Source organism: Camelus ferus, chromosome 18 (genome assembly GCF_009834535.1).
Source record: "Camelus ferus isolate YT-003-E chromosome 18, BCGSAC_Cfer_1.0, whole genome shotgun sequence".
NCBI classification, from domain to species: domain Eukaryota; kingdom Metazoa; phylum Chordata; class Mammalia; order Artiodactyla; family Camelidae; genus Camelus; species Camelus ferus.
Window position 1 is genome coordinate 16,654,925 of NC_045713.1, and position 14,064 is coordinate 16,668,988.

The window sequence follows — 14,064 nt, forward strand, 5'->3', positions numbered from 1 at the left end:
CATCTTTTTTTTATCTCTGTGCTTCATTCTGGAAATTTTCTTCTGATCTATCATCCACTGTAATAATCCTCTCTTCAGCTGTGTCTGATCTGCTATTAAACTACCCAATGAGTTCTTAATTTTACTCAAGTTTTCCATTCTAGATTTTTCTCTTTTTTCAAAACTGCCATATCACTTTTTATGGTTTTTAGTTCTCTGTTGAAATTTTCAAGTTTGTTTTTTGTTTCCTCAGACACAGTAAACATAGTAAACATAGATATTTTGCAGTTAGTGTCTAATAGTACCAATATCTGTAGGTTCTGTGCCAGCCTTTCCCTTGTCTGTTATTTCTGTAGGTCTGAGTTTTGACATCTTGATTCCTGATGCTTCTGATTATATTTGACTATTGAATTAATTTGAAACCTAGGATTATGTGATCTGCCCATATGGACAATATTTGTTTATTTCTGTCAAGATCACAGGAGTGTTAACAACCCTGGTCTCCTTAATTGAATTTCAAGATTTGAGGTTCTCTGGGCAACCCAGATGTGAAGCAGCCTGGCAGCCTTTGGGAGGGCAGGTTGATTTTCAGTAGATGGTTACTCTCGGGGACAACCTTTCAGTGTCCTAGACAAAAATGGAGGGTGACTTATTGGGTCGTCCATCACTAGGGGTCCACCTTTTAATTTCCTGGTCTTTTGAGGTTGCTCTTCTCTATTCATTCCTGATGTCTGTGTCCCTGGTCCTATTCTTTGGGCCAGAAATACTGCCTCAAAAAGGGACTCAGCCTCTCAGCCCTCTTTCTAGACTCTGATCAGAAGCAAACCTCATGCTTGTCTTTTCTCTCTTTGTTCCATTCTCAGCCAGATCTCAACTCAGTAATTTCCATTTGTTCATCGTTAATGATTTTATTAAGATTGAAAGTTCTGTCTGGTTTCTTCCATTGTTTTCATTTAGAGAGTTGTCCAAATCACATAATCTGATATTCTCAGAGGTAGAAATCATGATTATTCTCTAGGATATAATCCTAGGAATGGAATTTCTAGGTCCAACATGTGTACATTTCTGAGGCTCATGTAACATATTGCCAAATTGCTTTCCAGAAAAGCTGTTTTGCTTGTGTGACTTCTTTGTTCTTTTTCCCTCTTAGTTCTCTTTTGGTGTCTTAGAGTCCATTTATTCATCTAAGTACTCTAAGTACTTCTTCTAAGTACTCTGTAGCACATTTTAAATTGTAGTTGCCTGTCAGATGTAAAAAAAGTTAACTGACATTTTCATATTTGAATTCAGCTTGGTCTCTAGTCCCCATTTCTACTGATGATGGAAGAGAAAACTAATCTTGTTATTTCAAGGTAACATTTCTTCCAATTTAAATCTCCATCTCTTTGAAGTCAATTGCTCAGTGAAATCGGGATTAAACAGGCTGTTCTTTGTAAGGGCCATTCTTCCTCCTCAAGGGGTTTCCTCCTCTTGCCTCCTCTCTTGAATAGCATCTAGGAGCAAGGAGAGCTGGCACTGGACCATGAATGGAGGGAGAGGCATGGGGCTGCAGGCTGCCCTCTGGAACCTTCCTGGCCACAGCTGACTTATCTCACACACCCTCATCTTCAGAGCTTTCCCCCTCTGTATTCACTGCTGATGTCCTTGGTTCTGGTCCTGCACTTCAGGCACAGTATCCACCGATTTTGTACCCTCTGGTCTCCTGATTCCTCTGGTGATCCATCCAGCTCACTATTTTGCCACCTCTTCCCTGGGGACTGCAGGTCCATTGGGATTTCCTGCCATGCCAGGAGCTGGATGTGAGCACTGGGAAGGCTACTGTTAGTCTTCTCTCTGCCTAAATATCTCTCCCTCATTTCTGCCCAACTCTGGGCACCCTGCCAGACTTCCTCCCTCCCCCAGTGTGTTCAGCAGCAAGCAGAGCATCATCTCTGCTGCCCTCCTAGCCTCAAGTCTGTTTGCAGGATTTCTCTCCTGACCCTGACCTCCAATCTGAGCAGTAGGACTAGAAGAGACCTTCCCTCCAGCCTGCCCCCTCTGCTCCATCACTCTCTCTTCAGACATCACCCCCAACCAGGAATAATCAGCCCCCTTTGGGGATTGGAAACATCCCATGTGTCATGGTTCTCAACCCTTGTTGCACTTTTGACTCAAATGTGGATATAGAATGGTTGGATCCAAGTGTCAGGAAGGGAGACAGAGCACAGATAATGTTTCAAAGCTCCCCAGTGACCTTAAGGTGAGTCTGCATCAAGACCCGTGGTCCTGTCACAACCTCCATTCTCTGGCTTTGCCTGATTGCTGTCCTTGATCTTTTCAAGGGATGTTCCAAGTTTGGAAAACAGTTTCTCTGGTGCACGGCTCATGCTTTTGAAATCCTGGCTTTGACACTTTCAGAATTTAGCTTCAACAGTCAGTTTTACAGCCACAATTGAAAATGAACATCTTTTTGCTTCTTTTTATCCACGTCTTAAAGCATCCCAGTCCCATCTCAAAGCTACGGCTGCCTCTGGATGAAACAGCAGATCCAGAATAGACAAGCCCCCTCACAGAGCTCAAAATATATTATTGTTTTATTTGATTCTTTTATAAATAACTATTCTACTACTAATTTAGCTGTTAAATAAGCAAGGCCATCAGAAAGCTGTGTTCTTACTTTGACCTCTTTTGGGCCTTGGAAATAATTGTTCTCATCTTATTACACTTGGGTAAATGCTGTGAACCACTGCTGAGGAGTGTTTTAAGAAAAAAATTTGCAGAGCTTGTTGAGTTACTGATGTGGTGTTGCCAGGAAATTGTTCATCAAGTTACTCAGTAGAAGAATTTCTCTTGGGTCTTTGTGGCCAAGAGGCTGTATTTCTCTTTCAAAAAAATCTCTTAGACACTACGGATCATGCCAGTGAGTCCATCTGCAGTGACTATGAGAGAGTGCAGAGCTGAGTTCATGGCCCATGTTTATTAAGTGAACATTTTGTGCACTGAGCTCGCCATTGGCATCATCTTATCCTGCTCATTTCCCCATTGTCCTCTTGTTCCCATTTGCTTACTTTTACTTTATCCCATTGTGCTTGCACTTATATTGGATGTTCTGAAACTGTCTCGGAAAAATTCACCATGTACAAATCTCCATACTCTTCCTTCTGTGCAGGAGGAAAAATAATTTTCCCTCCACCCTTCTAGGTTCTTGACTGAGACACCCCTGTAATTAAAGGCAGATTAATAGGAGAAACACAAATAGACATTTAATAACATGTATGCCTCCTGTATACATGGGAGGTACCAAGTAACTCCTAGAAATGGCCCAAGCCACCACCTTAAATATGAGCTCCAGCTAAAAACAAAAGATGTTGGGGAGTGGAGAGGGAGGTGACCAAGAAAAGCACAGTAAACAAGGGTGAGATTTGTTACTGAGATTTAGGCTGGTGTCTTCTCCATTGTTGAGAGTTTCTAGAAATTTAGGGTCATCCTTCTCTTTCTGGTGCAGAGAGGGAGACACCCTTACAAATGCAGATTTCCGTTATAAATGTAAATTTCTCTTTCAAAAGGCTAACATCTAGGTTTGCAGAGCTTCTCCTCTGTCTGCTGTTTCTTAAAAATAACAAGGATAATCTCATGCCAAAGAGCCATATTTTAGGGTGGCATATTCTGCTCCCTTTCACTTTCTTTAAAGAACAACAGGTGTGTCACTAGCCTGCTGCCGTGTTCAAGGGTACGGCCCAAAGTTCATCAGATCTGTTCTTACATCAGCCCTCGTAGCTGGAGCAGGACTATTACCCCTTTAACAGGTGATAAGGAGGTCCCTTCATCTTCCAAGTCTTTCTCTACCCCCTCCCCTAGTCCCTCATCTGTCCTTTTCAAAGTTACCTTCCTGCCAGTCATCAGGTCGGTACCAAGTTGCTCCACATAGCGTCTGCACTCCCCTCCAGGGTTCATCTTCTAGAACAGAGTTCAGCAGTATTTTTCTGTAAAGGGCCAAATAGTAAATATTTTGGGGGGGCTTTATGATCCAAGAGAAGCTAAATCAAAGCTCTCATGGAGGGACTTAACAAATAAGGGCAAAAACCAATTCCCACAAATATTTTCCTGATGAAATTCAAAATGCAATAATGATGAGTTCAGTTTTTTTTGGAGGGGTCCAGATCTGCTAATAAGGAAAACTGAATTTTTGCTGGGGGAGAGGTAACATGTTGTTTCATTGAGTTTCAAAGCTAGTGTTCCCATCTTCAGATGGATTGTAGTTGTTTGTCTGTAAAAAAAAAAAAAAGGCCTTAGCTCTTTGGCTGGGCAAAAACAGGCAATGCAGTTTGCTGAAACTCTTTCTGGACCTTTCTTCTTTTTTTTAATTCCCCAGACATTCATTCAATCTGTATTTCATCTCACAAGATGGCATGTGTGTGTGTGTGTGTGTGTATAAAAATGGCTGATAACAGCTTGATGTGTTACCGCGTCTTCAGAAACTTGGCACTTTTACAAAAATCACCTTCAAAGGATTCTTTGCAAATCAGTTTCTCAAAAGCTAAAGAAAGTATGATTAGCAAAGAGCCACAGTGTTATGCTGAGACGATTACGTATAGGAAACATCGCACTGCAGAGTGTTGATATGGTCTTTGTTTTAATAAAACCAGCCCAGGCGAATCAGAGAGCCGAGGAAAGGCACCTGGGACCGGCAACTTCAATCCCCCCTGGCATCTTCTGCATCTGTGAAAAATCACACTGCAGAGAGACGAGCATCACCTTTATCCTCCACAAGGAAAGGCTCTTAATACCCAGACAGTTCACTTCCTGAACTGGAGGAAGTTGTTGTTTCAGTGTGAATTATCTTTTCAGCAAAAAAAGGGAAAGTACCACCTCCATTTAGCAGGCGACGCAGTGGCCTCTGGGTCCTATTTTCTGGTGAGATATTTGTGTGCTGGATATGGCATTTGATTTTTTTTAAAAAGGTGGTGGTACTTATCCTTTCGGTATTTATACGTGTAGCAGAGGCAAATGGAACTCTGAGTATTAAATTACTGTGCTGCGCCAGTTGAGAATTCCATGCACGCCAGCCAACTTCTTCCCCCAAATTGTATTTTTAGTGTTCAGCAGCTGCAAGTTCCCAGAAATCTTCAAAGTGGGACCACTTATTTCACCCAGTGCGAGAGCTCTTCGCTGCTGCGGGTTTTCAGTGATCTCGGCTGCTGCCGAGGACGGTGTGGATCGGACACCACCAAGTGGCTCCTAGTTCCGCACTTAACCGCATGTGTCTACCCTTGGCCAGTTCACTTAACCTCTAGCCTCAGTTTCCTCTGCTGGAAAATGGGGCTAATAATTACTGCCAAGTAGAGTTGCTTTGCGGGTTAGAAATAGTTATGAATTGTCTGCCTGCAGCATCAGATGTGTGTGTTTGTTCAGTTCAGGGAGCTTTGGCCTGGGTGATACAATGACCACCGGGTCCTCCTCTCCTGTCCCTGCCCTGTCTTGTGGTCTGACCAGTGTCTGTGCCTGAGTGTGATGGGGGAGGGCGAGGTCCACATCAGGAATTTATGTTTATTAGGAAAGGGTGTCAGAGAACTCACGGTGTGTGATACTGTAACAGAAGGCACTGAAATAAGAGCGTTTTGATTAACCAAGCTACTTATTGCCGAAGAAGGTGACGACACCCACAAAATACCCAGTGTTCATTGTGCCCTGAGAACGAGACTTGCAGAGATTCACGCAAAGAAAGCTCCAGGGATGGTGCTGCGTTGTCTGTGTTTTTCCTGCAAATGGGGCCTTGGCATTAGAAGGTGCTCAGCTATCAGACCTGGATATTGGCTGAGGCAGAGCGGGGACCAGTGAAAATGGCAGGTGTTCGTGTCTGAGGTCTGGGAAAGGCAGTGAGTCCCAGCAGGGCAGGCCAGCCGGAGTCACACAAAGAGAGCAGGGTAAGCTCCAGAACCCTGGCTCCTGAACCATCCGCCGGACATGCATCTGGAGACACGGTCACCGGGGGTAACCGGGATCTCCGAGAGCAGCAGGAAGGAAGAGGTGGGCAGGGCAAAGCAAGGGGCGGACACCGCAGCCCCGTCCCCTCTGCGGTGACCGAGACAGCCAGCCACGCAGTGACACGTGCGTGCTCTTCCCACTCCAACAGCCTCGCTCATGGATAGAGATAGACACAGAGATACATAATCCATAGCTTCAACCAGAAGCTATTTTTACTAAGGAACAACAAAAAATGGTGTTTGCTTTGCTTGCCCACTAGGACGGCATCCTAGTGTGTTTTTAGCTCCTCGAGTGCTTGGTACTTAGTCTAACAAAGGCGTCCTCCATCGCCTGGTAATGCTGTTGACAGATGAACGAGTGCACAGGTGAGCAGGCGCACTTGACCGCTACTCAGACCCGTTCCGTGCAGTGATGATAAGGTGTTCCGAGTGGAACAGGTGCCAGGAGCAGTGGGGAGGTGGGATGTCACACACATTCTCTTCGACGCCACACAGGGAGAGGCACAGACACTGCTCTCAGGGCTGTGAGGAGGTGACTTCAGTCTGGGACGGGCCATCTGTGGGGCAGGGGTCCCTGGCCCCGTCACCGCAGTTAGGGTCAGTTAGGAGGCAGAGGGAGTGAGGGGAAAGCATGGGCCGGAGACTTCATTATAGTTTTGCAAGAAGAAGTGAGTGAGGCAATGTAAGCAGCTGATCAGACTTAGGACTGGCCAGGTGCAGTACTTTGGGTGGGCTCTGGGGTCCGGGCTGTCCCCAGTTGTCTGGCTCCTGGCCCCAGGATGATCAGAGCAGAGGGCTCTTGCCTCCTGGAGCATAAAGGCCATCTAGAGCTGGTGGCTGGGAGTGTGGGCTCTGGGCTGGTTAGTTTGCACACAAAAGGCATGCTCCCCAGCGGGTCATGTGCTGTCTCTAAGAGTTGGCTCGGCCCTGGGAGGGGCGGTCTCTTCTCAGTCAACAAGGCCCCAGGTGCCAAAGCATCAAGAATACAGAAAATGAGAAAATGTAACACAGGTGTATTGAGGGGAGGGGGGACCGCTGGACTGAGGTCCTCGAGTAGCAGGAGAGGATGAGTGGAGGGTCTGACCTCAGCTAAGAGCGTGGACAGTTCAACTACTGCCACCCTGTCCTCGCCTGTCTCTCTCCCCGTCTCCTCTCTCTCTCACCTGCAACTGGGGTGTGTGGTGCGTATATTCTGTGTAACGGCAACAATAAAAGTGATTATTTTTAATTTCCGCTCTTCTCCTCTGTAATGGAGCTATTAGACTTTGGCAGATCCCTTAATATGATTATCATTTTTGAGTGATTTCGAATTGAAGTGTTTGTGCTCATGGTGGTAGTGGCAGTGGAGTTTGAAGAATGAGGCTGGAGGCTTATGTTCCAGAATCTCATCAGCCCCCAGGTGCCATCCACTGTGGCTCATGCTACTGGGCAGGTGGCGAGGACGCCTCAGTGGGGACCTGGGTCCCTGCTGGGCTCTCGGTTCTGGTTGCAAGGATGGGTCTGGCTAACCCTGCCACCAGTGCGGCAGGTCCCAGAAAGGGCCGGGCTGTGGCTTTCTATTGAAGACCTGCTTCTCCGGAGCAGAGAGGACAGCTGTCCACCATCAATCCTGTCCTGTAGTTCCAGAACTCAGAGCAGTCATCCCACTAAACTCATCAGCAGTACTGGCTGGCCCGGCTGTGGATGACGATGTGCCTTTTAATTATTTCATCTCCACATCGACCTGCTTGAGCCTGGCCCTGCAGGGTGGGGCAGCCTCGGGGCCCTGCTGTTTGCAGGACTGGGGTCTTGACTTGGCAGGGAGGCCATCTCCTGGGAGCTGGTCTACCAGGCTGCTTGCAGCCTCTCTGCTCCGCTGTCCCTGTCAGGCTTGGCTTCACTAGAGCCCTGAGACATGGAATGATGCCCACACACCCCCTTGGCACTGTGGCACGTTTTTGACCATGGCCTTCAGGGGACCTTACCACATGCCACCAACAGTAATAATGGTCAGACGCTCACTCTACATCTTTGCTGCATGAAGACCAGCCTCCTGCCCTTCGTCTCTGGTCTCTGACATCCTGCCAGGATGCAGACAGAGGCCTGCTTGGCGGTGGCCTCTTGTGGGGCCTCGTGCCAGCCTGAGCAGCTGCTGTGGCCCAGTTTTAATGAGGAGGCAGGAGGGGACCTCTCCGTTCTGTCATAGGGAGTCCTCGGGCTTCTAATGCTGGACAGAGTGGTGAGCAGCAGGTAGGGACCCAGGGTGACTCATACTGTGAACCTTTCTCTCCTTGCCACCATAGCTGGAAAATATCATCCAGATAAAGCCAGTTATATTAAAATATCAGACTGCATGATAGGGAAAGATGTTTCTTAAAGGGCAAACTGAGAAGTATCTGGAAGGAAGAAGCAGCCTGTGTCCTTGACAGTGAAAGTGATGTGCTTTGAATCCTTCCCTCCCGCCTCCATCTCTCCCCCTCCTTCCCTCCTTCTCTGTTCTTTCCTCCCTTCCCTGCTCTCTCCTTCCCTCTTCCCTCCCTCCCCTAGCTACAGCACCCTCCCCTGCTGTCCTTGGGCTCTGGTTCAGGTCAGCCAGTTTGTCCCTGGGACATCATGAAGCCCTTCCCCACCAGGGGCAGTCACACAGATCTGTTACACTCACTCATTCATTCAGCAGCACCTAGCTCTGTGTATGCAAGGCACTCCATCCTGGGATTGCAACGAGAAATTAGGGGGATAACTTCTCTGCTCTTGGAGACCTGATGGTTCATGAGGGAGATGGCTCCACAGGACAGTTCTGCTGGTACAAACACAAATTCCTGAGTCCCGTCTCTGTAAGTCTGGTTCCATGGTTCTGGGCCACACCCAGGAATCTACATTTTCTAAGGAGCCATTGGGTGATGCTGATACAGGAGGATTCGGAGCCAGTTTCAGAGAAACATTTTTTTCACCCATGGGGCTGTGCCCAGAGCCACCCCTTGGGCTTGCCCTCAAGGGGTTAGAAGTTACCGGAGCAGGATCTTAATTACCCATGCGTGTTAATGTTGAGAATTTTCAATATTTAAACTTAGGAGTTGGAGAGATTGTTCTAACGTCTCAGAATTTCTCAATGTGTTCAGCAGTTGCTCTAGAAGACTGGAGTGACACCAGCGCTCCCTCCCATCCCCGCTTCTCTGCAGACTCCCACCCTCCCAGGACTGCACCTCCCATCTCTAAGCACACATGTGACTGGCTTTTCTCCTTCGCAGATGACCCTGGCTTTTAGGTCTCCCAGAACGAGTCTCGTCTCTGCAGTTTGTGTCTTCTGGCTGTGTGATAAAACATCCGCCCTCCTCCAGGTCATAAGTCAGGTGGGATGGGGGTGGGGGGAGGGCAGCTTGTGTCATCATCACCATTTGTTTGCAAAGAACAGAGATCAATCTAATATGATTTAGGTCAAGTACGACAGATCGAAAAAACAGAAGGAACTCTTACATGACTCAGGGGCAGAGGGCGGAGCCAGGCCCCCAAAGACACCAGGCAGCCTCCCACCCCGTGCTCCTACACCTCCACGGGGGACCTGCCTCCCTCTGCTCAGCCATCCAAGTGCACAGGGACCACCGGAGCTGTCCCCAAACGGCAGCCTGAGCCCTGTAGATAGACGGGACTCTAATCTAGTTCTAGCTCCTGGCGGTGTCTCGATTCCAAGTTTCAGAAAAAACATAATCTGACTGACCCGGTTCGGGATCAGTGCTCATTCCTGGCTCGGTTAACTGAGACCGGGGTTGGGCTCGGTGCTCTTCCAGGCTAGCAGTCAGCTGCTTCTCTCAGAGGGGCCAGGGGCTGCAGGAAGCACTTGATGGTGGCGAGCGGTAGCTGTCCCGGTATAGCTGCTACGGGTGCGCCAGTGGAGCTGCACCCCCCACCCTGCGTATGCTTTTCGCCTCTCCCGCCCCGCAGCCCTTCTCCCTGCAATTTATGACTGACCCCCTTGGGCACCAGACATCTCCTCTGAGTCTCTTCTTTTCTGGAAGAACCAGCGCCCTGATCCACTTCCTCCCACCAGAATGTGGCGGTTGACCCCTTGCTGTCGACCTTCCCCTCCCCCGTTTCCCTTCCCACTTCCGGCTTGTGAAGCTCTTCTCCCCCCACCCCCACCCCCACCCAGGACAGGGGGCGGATGCATCTTGCTCGTCACCTTCCAGCTGCTCTGAGACTGCCTAGGAGGCTCATCCTGTCACACAGCTGTCCCCGAAGTGCCCTGAGGACCAGTTCACGTGTTTGCAGACACCACGGGGCGTCTGAGACCCATCCCTGTGCAAACACCAAGGAGCGGGGTTATCCCTGAATGTTTCAAGTCCACGAGTTTGTCTGAAGCTGAAACATGAAAGCGATACAGAGAGAAGGATGTGGGAATTGAGGCCTTCAAGGAAGTTACTCGGTTTGCCAGAGTGGGACCGAGTACCTGTTAGAATGGTGTGGGAGGAAGGGCTTCTGGAACTGATGCTTTAAGCTTTTAGCATCCGCTGCTCCTTTTTCCCCTCTCCCTCCCTCCCCATCTTCTTCACGTGAGATGTAATTGACATATAACATTGCGTAAGTTTAAGTTGTACAGCGTGTTGATTTGATACACTTGTATATTGCAGTAAGATTACCACCCATAGCACCAGCTAACACTCTAACAATTCACATAATTATCATTTCTTTTTGGTGAGAGTGTTTACGATCTACCCTCTTAGCAGCTTTGAAGTATACGATACAGTATTCTTAATGATGATCGCAATGCGTTAAATCCTCAGAACTTGTTTATTTTCTAACTGCACGTTTAGACCCTTGGACCAGCTTCTCCCCAGTTTCTCCACCCGCAGCCCCTGGTGACCACCAGACTACTCTCTGTTTCTATGAGTTTGTCTCTTTCCGATTCCATGTATAAGTGAGATCATACAGTATTTGTCTTTCTCTGACTTATCCCGCTTAGCACAATGCCCTCAAGGGCCACCCCTGTTGTTGCAAAGGGCAGAATTTCCCTTTCTCACGTCTGAGTAATATTCCGTTGGGTGTGTATCACATGACTGTAGCTTCTCTCTCTCTCCTGCAGGACACCAGCCATGATTGGCTGCTCGTTTGTGGTCAACAGGAAGTTCTTTGGTGAAATTGGTCTTCTGGACCCTGGGATGGATGTGTATGGAGGAGAAAATATCGAACTTGGAATCAAGGTTTGTGACGTGGCGCCCTTTCCTCTTGGTCTATTCATGTTTCTCAGCAGAACCACCTGGTCAACCTTTATGCGTATTTAAAGCTTCTTTAGCTGGTGAATGACAGAATCATGTGCCCGACTCCTGTTCCTGAAAATGTTCCAGCAGAGTTGTCACCCCTCCCGAGACAGGGGAAAACCTGAGCTTTCCCCCCTTGAAAGGTTGGACAGTTTGTCCACGCCTGGGTGGCCCAATATGGACATTTGAGAATTTGATTTCCGCTCTCATCTAGTTTCATTCTCTCCTTAACTTTTTCTTAAAATTAAATCATCTCCTTAAATTAGAACTCCCATCCTACGTGTTTTGACAGTTCACGTACATCATAGAATCATAAGATGCCAGAGGAGAGAAGGACCAGGTTCTGTGGGACTCTCCATTTGCTCCAAAGCGCTCCTACAGAGGACCAGGGGAGAAGGGGCATGAGGAAGAAAGGGTCTCTTGCTAGCCCCAGTCCAGATCAGCTCCACTGTTAGGTATCTTATATAGTGGGTTTTGCTTCAGATTTTGTTTGAAAGTGAACTCCACTGTAAAAAGAAATATTAAAGTTAGACATATTGATGCATTCCAACGTCTTCATTTTAGAGTTAAAATAAATGAACCCCAGAGAGGGGGTGATTCCTTTAGGACCTGGTAACCACTTACCTGGTGTATCTTCTTCCACACCACAAAGAGGGGCGCTGGGGGTGCCCAGCTGGGGGTCTCTGTGTCCCTGTGGCCCCCCTGTCTTGAACCTTTGCGTCTCTGAGCCCCTGGAAAGCCAGCTTGTTGGAAACAATTCAGGACACAATTGTAAGGTTTAAGTTTATTGCATTTCTTCCTCCTTCCTCTGCTGCATTCTCCTTCGTGTTCTACCGGGCAGTTACCTCATCAAAGCCCGCTCTCTGCGTCTGATTTCACTTGTTTATCCCTAACTGGGCAGCACCTTTAAGACACCCCACCAGCCCCCCACCTACACCCTGTGTGGAATGAAAGGCTTTGTGTGCTGGTGATGTAATGAACGTCCAGGCTGTAGGAGTAAAGGGGGTGGTGGGGACCTTCCTTGGATCTTAAAATCACTCCCTTTTGGAGGCTACAGACTCTTCCTGGGATTTCAGTGCCAGGCTGGGTTCTTTCCTAAATGGAATTTGCATAGGATTTCTTTGAAAGCCCTGCAATTAAAAAAGCCATGAATATGTTATCAAAGCTGATAGACTTGACATTCATCCATTTCGAATTTAATTGAGGGAAGAGATGTGGACCCAGCACGTTGAACTTGGCCTGTAACATAAATTTCTGCCCTGCTTCCAACTCCTCATCCCTCTCTTTTTCTGTTTAGCTCCCATCCAATTCTAGCATGCCCTGGAGTTGACTTACTGATTACGTGTATTGCATTTCTGCTCCTCACCCTGGCTAGACTGCAAGCTTTATGGGGCACAGATCTTCACCGGGCTCACCTTTACCTCCCGAGCATTATAGAAGCGTGCTTGACGCACAGCTCAGTAGGTACCTGTTAGATTAATGACTGATTGGATGCCTGTTGGGACCCTAACATGAGTAGAAGCAGTCAAGTAGTGGGGACAAGCCCGACTGGCATGAGTGGACGGCCACCTGGGAGGTGATGACTTGTCCAGGTGCTCATCTGTGAAAGGAAGGAGCTGAAGGGAGCCCTGCATTGAGATGGTTGAGCTTTAAAAGTTTTTTTAAAATTTTTATGACTGCCTTAATAGCTTTATAATAATTTGTAAAATTATGACATTTATATTTATAGATAATATTTATAAAATTATTGGATTTATAGTAGTTTTATAAAGTGTTAATCTGAATGATTTAATACTTTCATTAAGGGAGATTTGAATGTCTCTATATACTGTGAGAGAGAAGCCAGTGGAGGGTAAGACATCACCAACAGGGGGGAACAGGAGGATGGATGGAACGCTGTCCCTTTGGAGGCAGGGCACTGGTGGAGGGGTGTGGGGACAAGAGGGACCTCCAGGTTTGACTGCCATGGCAGGCTGTGTTCTGGGCAGAACAGGCAGCGGCGGCGGAACCCACTGCTGAGGCTTGCTAAGATGGACTCCCCACACTCGCGAAGGCGTTTGCTTGGCAGCGACCTGGACCTGGTGAAGGTCTGGGTGCCGGGCTCTGTCAGACCCCAGGTGATGGCAGTGACGGTCCTGGTGGCGGCCCCATCCCTGCAGGAGGGGAGACGCTTGTCAGTTTCGGCAGCACAGCCTCCGGGCGCCACCAGCTGGGGGCCGGTGGGTTCCACTCCTCACCTCCATGTGCACCGGCTGCAGTGACGCGGCCCAGAGCCTGCTCCCTGGCTTGTCTTCCCAGGTTCTCGGGGCAGCTCGGTGCCCGGCTAATCTCCAAGCATCTTTATGAGCGCATCGGACGGAGGGGTTGTGGGTCCCACCCTCGTGTGCCGTCACCTGCCTCTTACCCCAGGCACACGCAGCATCCACACTGGAGACTTGGGAGTGTTTATGCCCCTCCCATCAGTCACGCCGTTCTGCGACTGTGAGCTCGATCTCCCCAGAAGCCTTTGTCTTCTGCCGATTCTTAAAGTGGGAGCTGAGTGCCCTTGGTGCCAAAAGGCCAAGGCTTGGGTTCAGGGTCCACATAACCCTCATCTACACAGCAGTCTGTGGTTCTCGAGGTGTGGTCCCTGGCCAACAGCACCCACCTCACCTGGCACCTGTTACAAAGGCAGAGTCTTGGGCTCCAACCCACGTCTGCTGACTCAGACCCTCTGGGGTGGTGTCCAGCAACCTGTGTTTTAGCAAACCTTCCAGGTGATTCCATTCCAGGGACTGTGAGGGCCTGAGCTTGTGGGCAACCCTCCATGTTTTCAGTGCCTTCAGTGCAAGTGGACTGGGCTGGACACCCTGGCAGGATGCCAGCCTTGGGCACAGCTGGGTGTAGACCAG

General features: G+C 48.5%; 1 protein-coding gene across 2 annotated transcripts in view; it reads left to right on the plus strand.

Moving 5' to 3' along the window:
- GALNT17 (polypeptide N-acetylgalactosaminyltransferase 17) overlaps positions 1–14,064 on the plus strand; it is a 364,964-nt gene that overhangs the window by 267,635 nt on the left and 83,265 nt on the right. For both annotated transcript variants that reach the window (XM_006189465.3, XM_032460329.1), the window contains exon 6: positions 10,999–11,116. In XM_006189465.3, coding sequence (XP_006189527.1) covers positions 10,999–11,116 — 118 coding nt within the window. The remainder of the gene's footprint in view (positions 1–10,998; positions 11,117–14,064) is intronic.